General features: G+C 42.4%; 1 protein-coding gene across 2 annotated transcripts in view; it reads left to right on the forward strand.

The window, feature by feature from the left end:
- Window positions 1-18,721: 18,721 nt before the first annotated feature.
- MON2 (MON2 homolog, regulator of endosome-to-Golgi trafficking) overlaps window positions 18,722-22,542 on the forward strand; it is a 97,404-nt gene continuing 93,583 nt past the window's right edge. For both annotated transcript variants that reach the window (XM_008684231.2, XM_008684237.2), the window contains exon 1: window positions 18,722-19,235. In XM_008684231.2, coding sequence (XP_008682453.1) covers window positions 19,125-19,235 — 111 coding nt within the window. In that variant the 5' untranslated portion in view covers window positions 18,722-19,124. The remainder of the gene's footprint in view (window positions 19,236-22,542) is intronic.

The raw sequence follows: 22,542 nt of genomic DNA on the forward strand, positions 1-22,542 counted from the left end.
TGTGGCAGCCAACCAGCGAGAGAGGGAACAGAAGCAGGGGAGTGGGAGAGGAAGAAGCAGGCTCCCAGCGGAGGAGCCCGATGAGGGACTCCTTTCCGGAACGCCGGGATCACGCCCTAAGCCGAAGGCAGGCGCTCAATGACTGCGCCACCCAGGCGCCCGGGTTGTGGGCTTCTTGATTTTTCAGCCTGCCTTCTGTGTTCTGGGGGAGGGGCCTGCCGCGCCGATACTCAGGCAACCCTGTTTGGGTAGAGTCTCCGTGTCCCCTGCGAGGGGGGATGGGGATGGGCACTCCCTGAGCCGGTATTTCCAGGCTTTTGTTCTCTGGCGGCTTTCCCTGGCGGTTTGCTGTGCCTCTTCTGAGAGTCAGAGCAGCAGCGGCCAAATTTCAGCCTCTGTCACAGAACAGAGGGATTGCGGCCCGTTCTCTACTAATGTTCTGGCCACTTTAACTCTGTTTCTGTTGGTGCTGCTCAACCCTGCAGCGTCCGGGATGTGCGCCCCACACCCGGCGTCCTGTGCCCTCACTTCCAGGGCCGGCGCGTTTCTGTCCTTTGTGTTTCTAATGCCGCCAGCCGCCCCCGCGCTCCCGGATCTCCGGTCTCAGTCTGGATCCAGTGAGCGCACCAGGATCGTGCCTCTCGCGAGATGCCTGGTGGCGCGACCCGGCTCACGGTCTCAGTCTGCTGTTTTGCGGGTGCACCGCAAGCCCGCCCGCTCTCCCGTGCAAGTGGCTACCGCTTCCGGCACCCGAAGCGCTCCTCCCCTTCCTCGTTATCTTCCGATATCTGTGCACAGTCTCATGGCTCCCCGCTTCGTATCTCAATACTCAGCGCTGGAGATGTTCATTTGTAGAGATCCAGATGCGTCTTCCTGCGTCTCAGGCTGGTTCCGTGGTTGTTTAGGCTGGTCTGGTACCGATCCAGCTCGACTCGGAGGACTGGCTGAAAACGGTGTCTCCTACTCCTCCGCCATCTTGGAAAGCCCGGGTAGCACCAGTATTAATTCCCTATTGCTGCTGTAACACAATTGCCACAAATTCAGTGACTTAAAACAAGATAAATTTATTACCTTAAAGTTCTAGAGATACAAAGTAGAAGATGGAACTTATGACCTAAAGTCAAGGTTTTAGCAGAGCTATGTTCCTGCTAGAGGCTCCATGGAGCAATTCGTTTCCCTGTCTTTTCCAGCTTTTTTTTTTTTTTTTTTTTTTTGACAGAGAAACAGCCAGTGAGAGAGGGAACACAAGCAGGGGGAGTGGGAGAGGAAGAAGCAGGCTCTCAGCAGAGGAGCCCAATATGGGGCTCGATCCCAGGACCCTGGGATCATGCCCTGAGCCGAAGGCAGACACTTAACGACTGAGCCACCCGGGCGCCCCTGTCTTTTCCAGCTTCTAAAGGCCATCCACATTCCTTGGCTTGTTGTCACTTTTTCTGTCTTTCAAGCCAGCAGGATAACATCTTCACATTTTCCTCTCTCCTTTTCTCTTGCATACCCATGCTTCTGTTGTTACATCTCCGCTTATGATTCTGACCTTCCTGGGTCTCTTACAAGAACCACTGTGATTACATTGGGCCCACCTGGATAATACAGGACGATTTTTCCATCGAAGATCCTTACTCATACACAGAGTCCCTTTTGCTCTGTAAAGTAATATATTCACAGGTTCTAGGATTTAGGATATGGACTTTTGGGGGTCCCTTGGGGGAACATTTTTTTGCCTACCACACATACCTATGAAATTCTAGGAAAGCTGGTTACATCTGAGGGTGGTCATGCAGTTGGAAGGTACCAGGATACCAATATGGTCATCCTTACTACAGAAGATTTGTGAACAAAGTTTCTATCATACTTTGATTTGAGGGCAATGGCCACAAGAGACAAGAGATGTAAAGTAAGGAGAAGGGCCTATTTTAATTTGATGCCTTGACAGAGCAGGGGTTTGAATTTGTGATCTGAGCAAAGGGACTGTATTTTAATGATCCAGGGCACAGTGAGTTACTTGACATGGATATTTCTAGTTTGTGACCATAAACCTAAACACCTAAGATGGCAAGATCGCCCTATGTAGCAGTTGGAACCATCTGATATAATGAGAACCTGCAGGGGCAGGTAGGTGAGGTAAGTAATATTGATTACCTAATCCTGGGGAATGCCTAATTTCTATAAAATTCCCCAAGGATACTGTAGCAATCTAGCTCAACATTAGAAAGATGATGCTTTGGTTCCATTAGAAAAAGATATTAGAGAGCTTCACCATGCTAAGAAAAGAATAAAGAACAGTATTAACTGTCATTGGCCATCAGTATCTGCTGACATAGGAGTGAAGGGAGAAAGTACATTAGGTACCCATGTACTCAATAAATGGGTGGACTGTGGCTAAACTATGTTCTCAATCAACGGGGCATGTTAACCTGCAGTTAGTGCTGAGAAGGGGTGGATCCCATAGATTGTAGATGGAGGTACTGAATGTGCTGAAGTGTAGGAGATCCAGACAGACAAGCTAATGGGTGGTAGATACACCAATGAAAATAATCAGGGTCACACATCGTTGGCCCTCTGGAATCTATCTATTTGGGGCTTGAGCAATGGCAGGAGTTTTATAGAAAGAAAAGGTACTGACTGCATAATTGACCAGTGCATCATTACCACTTGTGCTGGATATTCTCCTCTTCTAAATCCTCTCTCCACTATTTTCCTCCCTTCTCTGTATTTCTAGGATATTAAAATTGACCATCGATAAGTTTCCATATCCTTGAGGTTCCTGTTGGGTTTGGCCAATGGGAGCACTGGCAGGAGGGGATAAGGAAGGAAGAGAGGGAGGGCAAGGCATTATTCTCCAGCTCCCTTCCTTAGGGTGCACTGTGGGACATCTGCTGCAATCACAACCACTCCCCCTAGGTTCCAGTAACTGGCCTTCTCCTTGTCTCTTCAGGGTGGGGAGGAATGACAGCTCCTCACAGCTTTCAGCCCAGGGTGGGGGTTTCACCTTCCCTTAAGGATTCTTTTAAACCTGTCCAAACTTTTTAAACAGCTTCTTTATTAAGCAAAGCTCAAATACCCGTTTTAGGAGTGCCTTTCTCTTCTTGCTTGTCTCCCGATTGATACGTCCCTCAAACTAAGGAGTAGATCCACCACCAGGGGGATTCCTTATGAGCCTGAGACATTCAGGGGCGGCTTAGGGCATTGGGAGGTGCTTCTGAATCATATAATTTAGTTTTTGACTTAAAGGAATACGGCAACCTTTATAACACCTTGGAATTCATTTATTCAATAAATAATTATTGAACATGTGTTATGTGCCAGACACTGGAAATACCGCAGTGAAGAAAACAGACAAACACCCCTGTGCTAGTGGACCTTTATGCAGGTGGAGGAGACAGATGATGAACAGAGTAAATTAAATATATACTGTATGTTAGATGCTATGAAGGAAGAATGAAGCAGGGAAGAGAGCTGGGGGAGTTGGAAGTGTGCAGGTTGATTTTACTTACTTTTTTAAGATTTCATTTATTTATTATAGAGCATGTGCACGTGCACAAGTTGGGTGGGGGGGCCGAGGGAAAGGGAGATGCAGGCTCCTGCTGAGCAAGGAGCTTGATGGAGGGCTGGATCCCAGGACCCTGAGATCGTGACCTGAGCCAAAGGCAGATGCTTGCCTGACTGAGCCACCCAGGCATTCCAGAAAAGTGTGCGATTTTAAATTGGATACTCAGGGAAAGTTTCAGTGAGAAAATAACATTTGAGTAATGACCTCAAAGAGAGTTGGCAAAATAGTTGACAGGAAATAAAAATAGGACGTAGAATATGAAGCGGTGCCTGAAACTACCTACCAGATATCTGCAGGCTGAGAGATTTTGCTATCTCCCTGACATTACATGAAACGAGCTATTTTCCAAGGATGCTCCAGCCAAATTTTCAATATGGCAGCTGCCAGCAATAGTGCTGATGGTGCTGAGAATGAGCTAAGGGAATGTGGCCATGCCTGGCATCTTTTACAACATTAGGCTGCAAACTCATCCTCTTTCTAATCCTCAGAACTAGCGTATTACAGTGTAAGGAAGTCATCTTCTTCTTGTGCTGCTGCTTTTAAAGATGGAGAAGAGTCTCTGAAGAGTTGTGTGAAGAACTGGCAGAAAAAGGGAGTGGTCAACAGCCAGGGACCTTCTGCCCTGGGGTCTTATCCCCATTTTCTCCCTTCCCTACACCTCAGCTTAAACTCACCAGCAAGAATAAAAACTAGGGCGGGGCTTTGACCTCTTGTTCAATATATAAGGTCAGACCAGGTAAGTGATACCTCAGGGGAATATGAGCTCGGAGGCCTGAATAACAAGATACCTGGGTCAGGTAGGTAGTTGCTGCTGGTAACAGAAACACATAAGGGCTAATTTTCCCACACAATGGAAGTCCAAGGAAATAGAGAATCAAGGGCTAATAAACCAGCTCCACGAAGCCATAAAGGAGGCAGGCTTCCTTCTCCACCATTCTTAGCATGAAGTTTCCACCGTCAATATCACAAAGTGGCTGCATGAACGTTCAGCCATCATTTCTGCTTTTCAGGTTGGAAACACAAGGAAAGACAGAGGGCCAAGACGGAACCTCAGCTGAGCTTTTTCAAAGTCCTACCTATCAACCTCCAATTAACTTAAGGTTATCAGAAAGTGATGTTTTAAGCATTTTATATTTTTGCTACTTACAGGCTTTTTATGAGTTTTCCTATGTTTTAGGAAATTTATTTAGAGTCTTGGGTTGATCTGAAATACATTATAATTTTTACTGTTTAATGACACAACATCTCATTTTCAAAAAGTGTTACATTAAGCAGGACATGCCTATATTAGGAAACTAATCCAATAGTTTGGTAAAAAAAAATTTCATTATAATCAAGTTTATCTTAAGAAGTAAGCATAATCCATATCAGAAAATTCTAGCAATAGAATTCCTTCCTAACATTCTAGAGAACATGATATGATAAACTCTGAAGTCTTTTATAATGATTCCCACTTATGCAAAAATTTCTAATTTTTAAATTTTTATTTATTTTTATTTTTTTAAGATTTTATTTATTTATTTGAGACAGAGAGAGACACACAAGTGGGTGGGGGAAGGATAGAGGGAGAGGGAGAAGCAGACTCCCCACTGAGCAGGGAGCCTGACTTGGGGCTCAGTATGGGGTTCCATCCCAGGACCCTAGGATCATGACCTGAGCAAAGACAGATACCCAGGCGCCCCTATTTAATTATTTTAAAAGTAGGCTCCACAGCCAACATGGAGCCCAACATGGGGCTTGAACTCACAACCCTGAGATCAAGACCTGAGCCAAGACCAGGAGTCAGAGACCCAACCGACTAAGCCATCTAGGCACCCTATGCAAAGATTTTTTAAAAACCCTTAACAAACATAAAATAAAAGGAAACTCCCTTATCTTGATAAAGGTTTAATACCAAAAACTTAGAGCAAACTTTTATTCAATGGAAAAAAATTTACTTTAGGTTCACTTTAAGATCAGGAAAACACAAGATTGTTCACATTCATTGTTAGTATTTTACATGGTTCTGCAGGACCAAATAAGCTGTATAAGAAAAGAAAAATAAATAAGAGATGTAAGAATTTGGGGGAAAAAAAGTTAAAGCTCCCACTATTTCCAGATGATATGACCATCTATACAGAAAACTTAGAACCAACAACCCAACTATTAGCGTGAATGAGAGTATGCAGAAAGCGCACCAGATGTAAGACGAGTTGATACAAATCAATGGTATTTCTCTTATGAGTAATAACCGGAAAATATAATTTAAACAACAAAAATATAAGTATCTAAGAATTTAACTTACCAAATAATAGAGAAATTATCTATGGAATATATTTTTAAATTCTCTTAAAAGACATAGGGAAATATTTCACTAAATGGAAAAATACTTTGTTACGTTGAATTGAGAGAACATTATTATAAAGACCTCTGTTCTCCCCAAATTAATCCATAAATTCCATGCAATCTCAATCCAAATTGCAACTGTGCTTTTGTTTTGTTCAGTTTTCTTTGGTTTGGAAACTCAACAGTCAAAAGTTACTTGAAAGAACAAAGGCCCATAATTATCTAACTTTTTCAGTTGTAAAGGAAGCTCCAAATGGGGAGGAAGAGGCATTAAGACCCATTACAAAGGCATGGAAATAGAGAGTAGAGTACAAGAACAGAGATAAATAGACATTGGACAGAATACAGAGTTCAGAGATAGACCCATATGTATTTGAGACTTACTACCTCCTGGAAATAGGGAAAGGACAAGCTTTTTTTGGGGGGACTTTTTGGGAAAATATTAACATTTCATGTTGGCCTGAAGGACTGACCCTTGAAGTCCTGGGCTCCTCCCCCACTCACCTTTGCCTTCTGACAGTTCTGACGGATCACCCCAATTTTATTGTTTTTCCACTATGAAAATTCCTGAATGTTTTATTGATATTTTTTCATATTTTCTTTCTTAAAATAAATGTATTATGAAAACAAGAAGAGGAATATTTGAGTAATGGGACCTTTGAGCAGGTGTAATTAAGAAAGTTAGGGGCGCCTGGGTGGCTCAGTTGATTATCTGCTTTTGGCTCAGGTCATGATCTCAGAGTCCTGGGATGAGTCCTGAGTTGGACCTCCCTGCTCCGTGGGGAGTCGGCTTCTCCCTCCCTCTCTGCAGCGCCTCCTGCTTGTGAGCGTGCGTGCGCTCTCTCTCTCTCAAATAAATAGATAAAATATTTTTTATAAAAAGAAAGAAAGCAACTTAGAATGGGGTGGTTGTGGAACGCTACTATCAGCCTCCTACTCCGCCCCTGCTCACCTCTGAGAATCCAAATTAGGCCTCCAGGAAGAATTAACGTTGACCCCTTCCATTTCCTAAACCCGAAGTCCCGGGATACCCTGACATATACCCCCGCAGAACATTGACAACAAAAGATTTGCTATTAAGAAGAAACACTTTGGGAACAGTAAAAATCCTTGCTCGTGATAAACAGAGACCACCCTCTTCAGAAGGCTGCTAGCATCAAGGCTATTAGATCTTTGTCTCCGTATGTATACAAACATTGCTTCCAGAGATTTTCCTCCCCAGAAAGAACAGAGGATGAATTCCTGGCTTGCTTGATGAAAAACATCTCCCCAAATAAAGCTCATCTTAGTTCGGAAAGTGACCTTGGTCCACGCTCGAGTATCCCAGTTTGAGGTGGAGTCTCCCTGGGGTCGGGACGGGGGCTGGGGTGGTTGTGGAAGGGGGGTTAACCAGACAAAATGCCTGGTGGTTGGAATCTGACAGTTCTGTAAGGATGACTCTCAGGGTTTTCATCATCCTGTCCCTGCTAGGACTGCTCTCCTCCCTTACAGCCCGCTTGGTGGTAGTATAATATGGCGTGTGCCCCTTTCCTTTGATCTGGGTAGGAGGGGACCTTGTAGACACAGTATTTCTCATCTAAAAACTGTGCCTGGAACTGGAGATCCTCCTTGTTCTGACTTTCCTCGAATGCTGGAAATTTCTGCCTAAGAAGACCCCGTTTCTTTCCAAGTATTTTCCCCAAGACTAGCATGTGCCCCTGGAACTTCAGGATCCTGAAAACCAATAATGTCAGTTCTATTTTCATCTGAACTTGGGCTTCACACAGAATCTGGTACTGACTTGGGTTTTTGCAGTCATCCTTCCTGCCCCTTGGCTTTTTTTCTGGAGCTGAAAATAGCTCATTATGTTTTTTTCCCATTTTCATTTTGGAAGGACCCTCTCCGTTTTGTGGCAGGACCAGTAGAGTCTTGCTCATAAGGAGCTCGGGTAATTAACTGGCTTGGGCGGGTGGGCTCTTCCCTCTGACTTGGAGATCCTCCAATCGTTTCTGTACCCGCAACATGCTCTCCCGCTTTGGGGCCCCTAGTGTTCTCTCAGTCATAGCAATTGCATTCTTTTCTAGCTCTTTCTTGCAGCCTGAAGTTTCCCATGTTCCTTCTGGCACAGGCCACTCTCTCTGGCCTCCCTATTAAAGACAAGCACGTAGGAAGGTGTTGGGTCTCCGCTGGCCCCACTCTGGCATAATACTCAGAGACCCAGAAGTCAAGCTGCCTGAGGCTAGGCACAATGCAATCAAACAGGACTGGGCTGGTTCACGGGTTCTGTGTCCAATGTTACCAGGAAGGTGATCTTTAAAGCATAGCTATCTTGTGTCTGGATCTTGTGCACTCAACATGCTCAGTGATGTGGGGCATTCCTTGCTTCCTGAAGCCCCTAGACCCATAGACACCCATCTACCGATCATCATTTTCCAGGTCACTAGTTCTCACAAAGTCTCCTGATAGTTGTTGAGAAGCAAGGGGCTATTTGGACTTGACTATTTCCCTGGTCTCTTTGACATCTGACACTAATTTTAAAAATGTAAAGTCACTAATCTTGTACTGCAGTAATTTATTTAAAAGAAAGATTTATCAAATGTCAGGCACATCACCACCATAGTCCTGGAAGTCATCCATTACTGCATGCAAAGTAACCAAGTCTTGGTCAAGAAGCGACACTGTTTCCATTGATCTGAAGAAGTCTTGGTTGTTGCTCAAGTTTTCTTTCAAAGATTTGAGAGATTTACTTCTGGCACATACCATGTGCTACATACAGTTGCCCTCCCAGTGGCCAGGTATTGTTACAGTGGAGGTCTTAAAATCAGGAGGAGACATCTCATTCCCCTGGCAGCATTCATTTTCTCACTCAGTTCACTAACTCACTCAATGCACATTTGTTGAGGGAGGGAAGGAGCTACTCAGAAAAAGATATATGGGAAAAGACGCATGGCAGCTCTCCCTTCCACAGGATCTATCCCACTCCTGTCTGTGGGAGCTGGTTGCCCAGTGTGTATACCTTGGTACCTTACTTTGTTTTCTTTTGCTCGAACTCTTGTTTTTCAGTAACTTTGTTCCTCTATGATTGAGGACAAGAATCCATAGAACTAAAACAAATGTTCCTTGAAGCCCAGTAGAAATGCCTGTTGCCAGGAATACAACCATGAATAACACAAAGGCCTTGCCACTGAAGAACCCGCGGTACAGCGAGGCGACAGAAACATGACCCCACGATTACATGGGATAGATGTTACTCCCCACAGGGAAGTGTACCGAGTGTTAAGACAAACCTAAAGTTCTCTTTTTCTAAGCAAATAATCAACCCAAAAGAAAGGTTCCAATTAATAACATGTTCAGGAAACAGATTAAGGGAGAACACAGGCCTCAAGTGTCACCAGATTTTTCAAGGGACAGCATGTCACTTCTGAAATATAGATGAAGTAAGACCACACGTTTTTACAGTCAAAAAACCTGGTTTGGAATCCTGACTCACTACTTACTAGCTAGAGGAATTCAGTGAGTGAATTAATCTCTTTGAGCCTGAGTTTCCTCATCCATGAAATAGAAACAGTAATTCTTAGTTCACAGGATTTTTTGCAAAGGTTAAATTAAATGGGATAATACATGAATTTTGTAGAGAGCTTCCCACAGAGTCGTTCCATAAATGATAACTATTATCTCTCTTCAGACTAAGAGGAAGTCTTATAAGACAAACCTGGTTTGGATTCTGCTTTGCGTGGACCTTCTGTCTCTTGGTTTTTCCAGTTAGGAAATACTGAGCTAAACCAACATGATCTCCTACCTCTATAGCTGGCTTTAGGAGACATAGCCAAACTCTAAAGCACATTTTGAGCTATCAAGTCAAGCAGCTGGACCTAGACGTATTAACCGCGGCGAGGTAGGTTAATTAGGAAGACTAGGACCAGGAAACTGTGCGTGCCCTTTTGATGAAAGAGCAGTAGGTTGAGAAGTGGGAAGAACCAGCCAGAGAATGGACTAAACTGAGGCCATCGGAAGAAGTCTAGACAAGAAGGTGGCATTTGAAATCCAAAAACGGATTAACAAGTAACCCATGACCTTAATATTCTGGGTGGATAACTGACTTCAGGAAGATGCAGCGAGAGGAGCTGAATGTTCAGCCATGGGTGCAGATGAAGCCCTTGGATACAGGGACCTAAGGGCAGGCAATGTTCTGAGATCCAGGCAGTTTGAGGGTGACATGCCCCTGGAGCTCAGGAGCGAAGCCTCAGTTTGAGGAGCGGTCTGGGGACTTATTAAAAAAAAAAAATCTTGGAGAATTGGGGTACCAGATAGCTTACAAGCCAGGGTTTCAAACATAGGAGAACAAAGCATTGATGTAACTACTGGAACTGATTCTAGCAACCCTGGCCCTACTGACATTTTTGGATTGGATAATTCTTTCCTGGGGTGGGGAAGAGGGTGGTGGCTGCCATATGCAGTGTAAAATGTTTAGCATCAGCCCTGACTTCTCCCTGCTAGATGCCATTAGTATCCCTTCTCCAAGCTGTGACAATCTAAAATGTCTCCGGTCATCGCCAGGTGTCCCAGTGCAGGGAGGGTGAGAAGATGGGAAGGGGAACATTGCCCTCAGTTGGGAACCACTGGGTTAGATCATGCCTGCTAAGAAAGTGCTGCTCCAACTGGTGGAGTCTGGGGTGAGAGGGTCTCAGGGATAATTTGATCCAGAAAAAGTAACAACTGGCCGTGGCCCACTAAGACAGGGTAGTGAGCACTCTGCCCAGATCCCTGTCCCTGCTATCATTTCTGTGTAGCCTGTCCTGCTTCGTTCCCCTTCTTTTGTTGGAGTAGGCAGTTAGTTGGGTTCTAACAGGATGCCTGGAGGCCAGCAACAAGGAAGTCATGGCCAGCTATCAGGAAAGTCAGAGGCCTGTCTGGGAAGCATTCCACAAGAAGCTGGATCAAACCGGACAGGCCCAAGATGCCATAACAGGAAACCCCTCACCAAATTAGGGAGAAGAAACACAAAATCCTGTTTCCAAGAAATCCTCATTCCAAGTAATGAAGATTCCATGCTCTAGTTAAGAACTGACAATAAAAGATAGAAACCCAAATCCCAGGGTATGAGACCTTTGGGGGTGGCCTGAGTCAAGGGCTCAGGGTCTCCCAAGTTTACTCGGCAACACTCTCAGCATGATTTTGCCTCCAAAGTACTGCCTGTGGGCTTCTGGAGTTTCTTTGCTCCACATGCTTGGAAAGCCAAAGTATCAGAGACAGCCCCCTCCCTGCCATCAGTGTGGTTTCCAGTGTGAGACCCAGCAGTGGGTGAGGTGATTTAAGGAGCCGTAGACAACTAGGCAGTGTGGTCTTGGTCTCAGGAACAAAGCTGAAAGCAAGAAGAGAGCATACGACCTCGAGGCAACATAAAAATAACAGAACTATTAGAGGAAATACCTCTAAAATGATTTGTTGTTAATATTAAATATCTCCGGAGCATCTTCAGCACAGAATGAAGCAGTCTGTAATCCTCTGGACTCTGAAACGTTGAAAGGGACGATTTCAATCCCTACTTCTGTAACACAGAAAGAACCTGACACATCCGTACACCACCCCCTGCTCCCTTTGCTGCTTAAAACATTCTGGGAGCTACTAGGAGTGGAGGCCATCTTTCAGGGGTGACTGTTGCTTCTGCTTCTTCATAGCAGAGCTATTTCTGTGCCATGCGCACTCAGGTGTGTGACTGATACAGTGACTTAGGGAAGGTCTAGCTAAGAGAAGGTCCCTAGTAAAGATGGCTGTTTTGCTAAAAACCTGTTCCTTCACTGGTCCTACGTTGTTACTGCCCTTCCACACAACAAGGAACAAACTGATGTGCCAAGTATAAAATATGTTCTTAAAGCAGTTACAACAAAGAAAAGAAAATGTTTAAAAATAGTTTTGAAGGGGCACCTGGCTGGCTCAGTCGGAAGGGCATGTGACTCGATCTCTGGGTTGTTTTTTTCTTTTTTTGTTCTTTTAAGGATTTTATTTATTTATTTGACAGAGAGAGAAGGAGAAAGCACAAGGAGGGGTAGTGGCAGGTGGAGGGAGAGGGACAAGCAGGCTCCCCACTGAGTGGGGAGCCCCACATGGGGCTCAATCCCAGGACTCCGTGGTCATGTTGTGAGCAAAGGCAGACACTTAACTGACTGATCCACCCAGGCGTCCTGACCTCAGGGTTGCTAAGTTTGTGCCACACATAGGGCATAGAGATTACCTAAAAATAAAAATAAATTTAAAAAATAAAAATAAAAACCCCTTATCTTTAAAAAAAATTTGGAGAGTAACCATAAGAAGCATATAAACAACTTATTCTTACATCCAGGAGGAACACTGTGTTTAAAATAGTAAATTATAGGTTCTCCACTCAAAATTTGTCTTTTGTAATCATTTCTTTATTCCGTAAAGAAAGCATGTGTTCTTTAGTCAGCATGTAATTTAGACCAGCCAGCAAGTTATAATTTTTAATTCTGAAAATTAAAGTTTAAGGGATTCTTTGAGAACATGTTTTAAGAAATACAAAGACAGCATGTACCAAGAGGCATTAAAGACTAATCATTTCTGGACTTAGTAAAATTCTTAGAAAAGGAAGATTGTAAAACTGAATTTGTTTCAGGAAAAGTAATTCAGAGACAGAGAATTAATGATGATAAAGGAAAAGACAATAGAGTGAGACTAACTAAACTAAATTGAAAATTTAATTCATAACCACTATTAATTATGAATTTAACACAGTTTTAATCTCTAAACATAAAGTTTAAATTATAAATAATACTTAGACTATAAGGACTGATAAAAAGTGGGTAAGAAAGCACTTTATAAATGCATTTGCAACAAAATTTCGTATTAACATTCAACTAGCAGATCTCTGATATAATTTCCTCAACACATTTGCCCATGTTCTGTACCATGTGAACCTCTTACCCTGACCACGTAAACCAATCACCTTTGACCATAGAAGTTGGAATCAGGGGTGTCTCCTGCTCCGAGGACAGTCAATCTGTATTCTTTTCAGTGACCTAGGAGGTGGTCTGGCGAAAAGCATAGCAAAAGTGGAATACAGCATTTATACTCGATTTGCCAAACTACTTAGATTCTTTCTCTTTAGAAATTTGAATGTAACACATAAAGAGAAAGTATGTAGTTGGTAGGGTAGAGAAACAGAAGTTAAATAGACACGGAGAATGAAGAAAAGCAGCAGATGCCATGAGGAAGCTGAAGCTATGAGAGAACAGGATGCTGGTGACCTATGGAATCCGGAATGAGGCAGCAGGGGCTGCCTGGGTGGCTCAGTCGGTTAGGCATCTGCCTGAGGCTCAGGTCCTGATCCCAGGGTCCTAGGTTTGAGCCCAGAGTTGGGCTCCCTGCTCCGTGGGGAGCCTGCTTCTCCCTCTCCCTCTGCTGCTCCCCCCCCCCCCGGCTTGTGCTTTCTCTCGCTCTCTCTGCCAAATAAATTTAAAAAGTCTTGAAAAAAAAAAAAGAGTGAGGCAACTGGTTGGTAGAAGCAGAAGAAATCTTAGCAGAGACGTGGAGTAGATGTGTCTCGGTAGCATTTCAGCATCAGATGCGGGAGAAGGAAGCAACACACATCTGCTGCTGAGATTAATCAAGAAGTTATGGATGCCAAAGGGCTTTCTAGTTTCCAAACTGCATTCTAGGCTCTGTGAAGCTAAGCTTTTCCAGTATTCCCATAGCGCTCAGCCTTGTGGCTGGAATTCCTTAGTCTCTTATTTTCACAAGCCCTACTGCTTGAGGGAGCTAAAAGAGTCTAGTACACCATGTAAAGGAGTTTGGACTTTAATCTGAAAACATTAGAAAATCATGAAAGGGCTTCATACCTCCATTTTAGGAAGAGGACTCTGGGACTAGAGTGGAAAATAAATTAAAAATGGAATAGAGGTAGGGATTGTACATTGGAAACTGTTACTTTAAACCAGTGAGGGACGCCTGTCTGGCTCAGTTGGTTAAGCGTCCCACTCTTGGTTTGGGCTCAGGTAATGATCTTAGGGTCAGGACATTGAGCCCCAAGTTGGACTCTGCACCCAGGTCAGAGTCTGCTTGAGATTTCCCGCTGCCTTTCCCTCCCCACTCCGCCCCTTCCCCCACTCGTGCACACACGCGATCTCTCTCAAAATAAATAAATAAATGAATAAATAAAATATTTAAACTGGTGAGAGATGATGATTGCCTGAGAATGGAGAAAATGGATGAATTGAAAGTTACAAAGGGGGATGAATGAACAGAATTTGATCCAGCTTAGATGTAGAAGATGAGGGAGCAGTAAGAGTCAAGTTCGATTCTTAGTTTCCTGATCTGGGAAACCAGACCGGAAACAGATGGATAGTGGCAACCAATTTGTTTCAATGAGAAAGACAAAGTATGAAGAGGACCAACTCCTTTTTGGGGAGAAATGTAGGTACCAATGAGACTTCCAGGTAAGGATGTCTAATAAGCTGTGGGATATTCATGTCTGGATCTCACACAAGAACTCTGGAGTTACAGGTTTGTGTATAAGGGCTTGATAATCATGATTTTCAGAGATATTCCGGTAACTTTCTTGTTTTATTCCCATAGCACTAAATTCAGGAATGTACTTGGGCATAGCCTAGAGAAGCTAAGAATAAAGGGTTTTTTCATGTCTGAGTATCTTCTGCAGTGCACCTTAGCTATGATGTAGTGTATTACATAACTCTTGAGACTGGTGAGCTGCCTTGCCTGAGATGGTCCCTAGAGAACACTGTGTATAGCACCAGTCTAGCTTTACATATATTAGGGTAGGACCAGAAGTGGAAGTGAAGCTTCTAGAAGGTCTGATATTATGTACTCCAGAACGTCTGAATATGCGGAAGGTTTAGAAGCTTGCATTTTCATCTCTTAGCTAATATTGCAACCACATTCCTGTTGTAGTATTTCTATTAATCTGGACATTCTATTGTTATTTGTCACTATGGAGGTTATACGGGGTATTATCAATGGGTTGGTAGTAATTGAAACCATAGGTGTGCATACTAAGATCACTCCAGGAGAATAAATTAAGAAGAAAAGAGAGCAAAAAATAGAATTCTGGGAAATACTAATCTCTAAGGAGTAGGTAGAAGAGAGAAAAGTCCCAGAGGAGAGTAAGTGACTGATGGTGAAATCTGAGGGGTTGAATAACTAGAAAGGTAAATTGGGTAATATTTGGATTTCACCATTAACCGAGACAGATGTTTCAGAATGACATTAGGCAAGTTTTCTTGTTACACATGAATATATGCTCATTACTTATTTAAAATACATTTTCTAAAAGATTCACAAAAAAGGTTGAGAAAAAGGCCTAGGTTTCCTAGTTTTCAACTAGGATGTTAAACCGTGTTGATAATTAAGTCTATTTAGAATTTAATAAAAGGTAGTGTGAGTGATATCACAGAAGAACTACATATATATATGTAAAATATATATAGAGAGACCATATATATCGTCTATTTATATATTCTGTAATATAATAGACCATATATAAATGGTCTATTTAAAAATATTGACTTACTGGGTGGCTCCAGGGTGCAATGGATAGTTCATTAGACTTCTAAAACATTGGCTTACTTTGTAATGTGTGCCAAGCATTGTGCATTACCTGAAACATCTTATTATATACTAGAAATACCTCATGAGGAAGGCACTCAGATTTCCTTCTTTTAAAGATGTGGAAACTGGGGCACTGGGGTGGCTCAGTCGGTTAGGCGTTTGACTCTTGATTTCAGCTCAGGTCATGATCTCAGGGTTGTGAGATCGAGTTCCTGCATCGGGCTGACCAGGCAGTCTGCTTCAGATTCTCTCCCTTTCTCTCTGCCCCTCCCCCCACTCTCTCTCTCTCTCTCTCTCTCTCCTTTTTTCTCTTTCAAATAAATAAATAAATCTTAAAAAAAATAAAGGTGTGGAAACTGAAGATTAAAGAGATTAATTTTCTAGAGTCATCCAAGTAGAAACTAATAGGGCTGACATTCAACTGTAAAGTTTTTTGACTTCGGAGCCTGAAGCCTAACTACTACCTGATAATGCTATGAAAGCATTACTCAAGGTAATAAGAGGTTAAATTTAGCAGGCATTTATTAATGTAATTTTCAACGAAGACAGTTTATGTAGCTATAGAAGCTATTTCACACTTATACCCACATTTATAGATACACCGCAATTTTGAAAGTACTTCCTGAGAGACTTGGGTACATTAATATGTATTTGAGTAATTTGTTTTTGCTACTAAAAGAGAAATGATTCTGTTTTTCAGAATGCTAACTCCTGTGTTTAGCCGATTTCTTAACTTGTAGAATCAAAAATGATTTTTACCCCTGCTAACTTTGGTTTTGGCAAAAAGCCATGCACTGTTTCTTTGGCAGTACAATCTCCCTGGGCATATGTACATAGAAAACTATTTTTTTTGTTTTTTAAAAGAAATTTACAGAATACTGGTTATAGATAATTGCTACACCTTAAGAAAATTTTGGCTTTTCAAATCATAAATATTACTTTAAATTAATGAATTCCAATTGCATTCCCTCAATTATATATATATATATATATATATATATATATATATATATATATGTGTGTGTGTGTGTGTGTGTGTATATATATATATATATTTTTAAGATTTTATTTATTTATTTGACAGAGAGAGAGACAGGCAGCGAGAGAGGGAACACGAGCAGGGGGAGTGGGAGGGGAAGAACCAGGCTCCGAGAGGAAGAACCAGGCTCCCAGCGGAGCACGAAGCGGGATGGGGGACTGGATCAGGGGTGGGGGGGTGGGGGGGGCTTGACTGGGGGGGGCTCCACACCAGAACTCTAGGATCAGGCCCTGAGCCCAAGGCAGACACTTAACGACTGAGCCACCCAGGCGCCCCTCCCTCAATTATATATAACAGAGATATAAAGGACCCTAAGAAAGATGATTTTGAATCAATCATGCCAAAGTTACTAATAAAAAAAATTAAATTTCAAAAGAAAAACTGGCCACACAGGGAAAGGCACTGGGCAGAAGCTTGATGGTAGATTATGAGCCAAGTATTAGAGGATCATTTTTTTTTTTTTTTAGGTCGGTGGGGGGAAGGGATAATTGGGTGTTGGGCATTAGGAAGGGCACTTGAGGTAATGAGCACTGGGTATTATATGCAAATGATGAATCACTAAATTCTACCCCTGAAACTAGTAATACAGTGTATGTTAACTAAGATGAATTAAAATAAAGAATTAAAACAAGGGGCTCCGCGGGTTGGGGGTCTGCCTTCCGCTTGGGTCAGATTCCAGCATCTTGGGATCGAGTCTCGGTTGGGCTTCTTGCTCAGGGGGGAGTCTGCTTCTCCCTCTGCCTGCAGTTCCGTCTGCTTGTGTGTGCGTGCTCTCTCTTTGTCTCTCTCTCTGACAAATAAATAAATAAATAAAATCGTTTAAAAAAAGAATTAAAGAATTAAAACAAGAGTATCATTTTTAAAAGCTCCCCAAGACCTCAAGAATGTCTGCCGCATGTTCTACCTTAGCTTTTTTTTTTCTTCTAAATTCACAGCTTTAATACATAAAGCTTATACTATAGAAGCTGTCAAATTTCCCAAAGTTGTGGAATAGGCACAAATGATCCAAACGACTGTTCTGAGAGCTTACTAACGTCACCTGCTACCTTCATCCATCCTCGCTTCACTTCTTCTCAGATGGAAAAAAAAAATTAGTTCACAAAGTAGTTGTGGCGCAAGGCCTTGCTTCACAGCCAAACCTTGCTGCCCACTGACAATCTCACAGTCCACTGTCCTTCATACTGCAAAGATGTCATCAGCTCGGTTGTCTGAACGTGTTCATTTCTTCATCTACCCCTACCCTAGTTCAGGCTTTCCCTCTACCTTTCTCTGCTTCCTACTCAGTAGCTGCAAGATGTCTTGGGCAAAAGCATACTGACCTGGATCTTCGGAGAAGCAGATGATTTTTCTGTTTACTTTTGCCTCACATATATTTGCTACCTAATGAAGACTTTTATATCGGTTTCTTGTTTGAGCATCAAAACTGTTTTTAGTAGGGTATTCCTCCCTCCCTTCCTTCCTTCCTTCCTTCCTTCCTTCCTTCCTTCCTTCCAGTATTTATTGATCATTGGCAATGTGCCAACCACTGTTCTAAGTGCTGGAGATACAGCTTGGAACAAAACAGAGGTTAAAAAAAAAAGCCACAATGCTTCTGAAACTCCTTTTAGCTGGGAGACTTGCGGTAAAAGGGGCGGGGCAGATCGCGCAGCGCCTGGCAGGTGAAAGGAGGAATTCTGACTTTTACTTTGGGCGAAATGGAAAGCCAGTGGAGGCTTTGAAACAAAGGATAGTTTTATCTTCCATTTTCCAGATCAGGGAAATAAATGACTACGCAGTAATCACCTGTATGCTTCGTACAACTCTGTGGAAGAACTGCAATTTAGGTACTCAGGAGGGAAAAAAATTAACAGGAGGTAGGCATTGACTTGGGGCCACTAGACCAGAGATTGGGGGGGGGGCAGAAATGAAGAGGGCGAGACAGATGAAGATTAAGCCAAAAGGAAGCAAATTGTTTACACCGAAATAAAATTTAGCTCAAACATACGCCAAGAGATAGGCCAAGAGATACGTGGCTTCGTTCAGACAGCAGTCACCCTAAAAAAGCAAATTTAGTCGAGGCAAACAGTGGCCCAAGTAAAGCTGGGGAAGGGGGCTTCTCCCGGAACCGGGCCTGCCCCGAACGTGACCACGCCCCCGGCCCCGCCCCGCCTGCGGCTCACCGCCCCAGTTGGCCGCGGCGGGGGCGGTGGCCGCGGTGCCCGGAAGTGCGGCTGACGTGTCCCGGCCGCGCTCGGAATTGTGGGCGACTCAGCTAATGGCGTCGGCGAGTCTGGAGGCTTTGGGGAGCCAGCGCTGAAGCTTTTTGCCAGGTCTGCTGGGGACGAACTGTGTGGCCGGACCCCGCGGTAGCGGGAGGGACCTGCCCGCCTTGTGGGCTCTTCGGCCAGAGCCGGCGGAGCCTAGGGGGGCGGGGCGAGTGCGGGGCGCGGGGGGGCGCCTCGGATAGGAGCCGCGAGAATTGCGAGGAGGCTGCGGGGGGCGCTCGGGTACGCTCCGGGTTCGCAGCCCAGGCCCGGCCGAGCCCCGCGGAGCGCAGAGGCGGGCTGCGGAAGGGCCAGAGACGCCAGGAGGTAGCTGCCTGTCGCCCAGAGGAGCTGACAGTGCCGGAGTTCGTTTGCGCCGCTCAGATACTGGATTGTAGTTTGGTGGATCATGTCCGGCACCAACAGCCCCGAGGCGGTGAAGAAGCTGCTGGAGAATATGCAGAGCGATTTACGGGCCCTGTCTCTGGAATGCAAGAAGAAATTCCCACCTGTCAAAGAGGTAAGCTTTGGGCGACGTCGGGAGAAGGTGCGGTGAGCCCGTCCCTCCTATTAGACCCAGTCCTTCACTCCCAAACTCCTGTCCTGTCTAATTTTCATTTGGCCCTCACCTTTCCAGATTTACGAGTCGGTGGGTTGTACCACAGGCGCGTTTTATAGGTTCCTTTGAAGAGGACTGGGGCGCTTTGATTTTCTCTGCTCTGTCCTCAGCATTTGGGAATGAACTTCGCGGAGTGAGCCGAATCAGCTAATTCAGCTGGATGTATCTTACCCTAGCCTTTTCTGGCCTTTTTCAAACTTGAAACTAGCCAAGCCAGAATTGAAAAACTTATGTTTGATGCTTCTGAAAACTATTATCCATCGTTGTGGTAAAATCTCCGCTCCTCACGTTTATAGTATGTATCTCTCAGTGGAAGGAGTTTTCCTTCTTGTGTCATGCAGCTTAACTTTGTGTCAATACTATGAAGTATTAGTAAATTATGCAGTCACTTAACTTATGACAAATATTGAAGGCCCACAATTATCATGTTAAGCCTTGTTATCAGCAATACTGTAATGGGACGTTTGGGTTTAGGGTTAAATTCAGTACACCTTGGAATACATCAATACCTATTAACCTCCTCAAGCTTCAGCTTTCTTTCATATGTAAAAAGGGTTAAAGGGTGGATTTATTAGATTATGACGGGAAAGTTGTCAGAGCAAAAAGGGTATTATTAAAGAGGCTTCGATAAATAATATATATAAATTCTCCAAATATTTCCTAAATTGAAATTTTTAACTTAATCACTGTTGACCTTTTCTCTTAAGATGTCATTTTATTTCTCTTAAGCTTTTTAAAATCGCATCTCATTTTCCTTTCTTATACCTGAAATATTTCAGTGATATTTTTGTAAAAGCAATTATTTTTTTTCCTATTTAATGTAGTTTGGTATACCAGCAATTTCATTTACTATTTAGGATTCACCGAAAGTTCACTAAGGAATTTTGGAATGTTTTCATGTTAATTTAAATGTTTTGCCTTTATTATTATAAAGGTTTTGTAATTAAATCTTATCCAGTAAAGTTTGGATTTTAGGCTTCCAGGGAACCTTAACTTTTCTGTAAGTGCTTTTGGTCTCATCAGTCTTCAACGAAATCCATCTAGTATTCTTTAATAAAGTAAGCAAGTATTACCCAGTGGTGGAAACCTGATGTGCCACTTTTGGAAAGATGACTCTCATAATATGTTTTATTTCAGATACTCGATAGCTTGTGATACAGATTTTCATTATTTTCTCTATATCCTTTACTGTTGAAAGTTAAAATAAATAATTTTAAAGAATTTTAAAGAATCAGGCTGTTCTAATTTTAAGAGAAATACTCATTTATAAAATGTTAAATCCTTTTTGTAATTTTAACAGTAATTTATAGAACTGACTGTTCCCAGCTCTTATAATTTATGTAGAGACTGGGATTTCTCTGTATTACACATAAAGGCCTTTGTGGACTTGCTTGAGAATTTAATTGAATAATAATTACTTTTTTTTTTTTTTTTTGGAAAATGCATTCAGAATTCCAAACAGGTAACTTAGAAAGTTTTAGAACTCAGTCCATCTAATCTAGGAACTTTCAATAAAGCTTATTAGCTTTTTTACTTGAACATAGGCCAAAGAGATACTTAATGATTGCACCTACTCTTTGAGGTAATGGCAAAAATAATTATTGGTGTGATAATCTCTGATACATAATTTCCTGTATAGTACCTACTCCAGAAGAATTTGTTGAATGTAAGAACTTTGACTCCTTGACCAGTGGCACTTCTAATATACTTAGGGGCCCACTTTAGGAATTGGAAAATGACCATTACTATGTCACAAGTTTAAAACAAGAATAAAGTAATTAGTCTAAGAATGATGATTCTTTAGGATGGACCCTTGACTTTCAAGAAATATTTTGGTTGAATTAAATTTTTCCTGGTAAATTAATAGTGCCAAATTTTGGCTTTTGTTCTCTGGGACCTGGTACGTTTTTATTTTATTTATTTTGGGAATGGTTAGAGGATGGTGCTTGGTAGACCTTAAGGCAAAGCCTTTCTCAGCATAAGAGGGTTTTCCAGCTGTATACTGGCTTCCTAGTTAACACTCTCCCAATATCTTCACAGTTATTAATTGAAAAATACTTATTTTGAACTACTTATAAGGGTACTCAAGAACTCAATACAGTACAGTGGTGATTGCGTATGTGCTTTGGAAGGGGTGTCTCCTTCCCCAGTACCTTTTAAACAAGGTAGAATGAAGTGATAACCTTTTATATTTAGTTTTTATTTTAAGTTTCTAGTAATTTCTACTTTTTTTTGATCATGGTGCTTACAGAAGAAAAGAGTATTGGTAAAGGATAGTGCCTTATTTATTCATTTAGAAAGATTTTATTTACTTATTTGTCAGAGAGAGAGAGAGAGAAAGAGAGAGAGAACGCACACACAAGCAGGGGGAGTGGCAGGCAGAGGAAGAAGCAGGCTCCCCGCTGAACAAGGGGCCTGATTCAGGACTCGATCCCAGGACCCCGGGATCATGACCCAAACTGAAGGCAGACACTTAACAGACTGAGCCACCCAGATGTCCCTTATTTATTGATATTCTTATCTTTGGATTTTCTATGTGGTTTTCTGCATCTTGGTTTTTTCATTTATAAATCTATCCTTTGCATGTTAAATTGTTTTAATAGACCTATAATTTCATTGTCATTTTATAATTAAAGTAGTAATTCAATAATAACAACAATACATTCCTTCTGCTTGTATTCCTGCTTATTTTTCTTAGTCCTTAAATATAAATCTTAATGCTTCAGCAGTGTAAGTTTTTTAGCACAAGGGTGCTAGCTAATTTGCTCTGGAATATTTGTATGAAAAATGTTTTCTTTGCTTTAAAAATGACTTTAAAGCTTTGTAAAATCATTTCTGTATAACTGAAATTCAGTGCCTTCAGAGGGAGTAATCTCTGAAGCTTTATGTTTATGTATTTAATGAATAAAACATTTTGGTCATTTTCTGTTTGCAAGCATTACTCTGTAAACAAATGAGGGGGATCTAACTGAGATTGGAAGTATGGTCAGAGAGAATTTGTAATTCTTGCGTTGAGCCTTAATAGGATGAGTAGAAGCTAGCCAGCAGAAGAAGGGGAGAGGGTCATTCCAGGCAGAGGAAATAGCATATGTTTATATTTCATGTCAAATAAATTTCATGCTGAAATTTAATGGGAGCCATTAAAGCTTTTTAAGATAGGGAATAATATGGTAAATTCATATTTAGTAACATTTTCTTTCTTTTTTTT

The sequence above is a fragment of the Ursus maritimus genome, unplaced genomic scaffold (genome assembly GCF_017311325.1).
Source record: "Ursus maritimus isolate PB19 unplaced genomic scaffold, ASM1731132v1 scaffold_21, whole genome shotgun sequence".
Classification (NCBI taxonomy): Eukaryota; Metazoa; Chordata; class Mammalia; order Carnivora; family Ursidae; genus Ursus; species Ursus maritimus.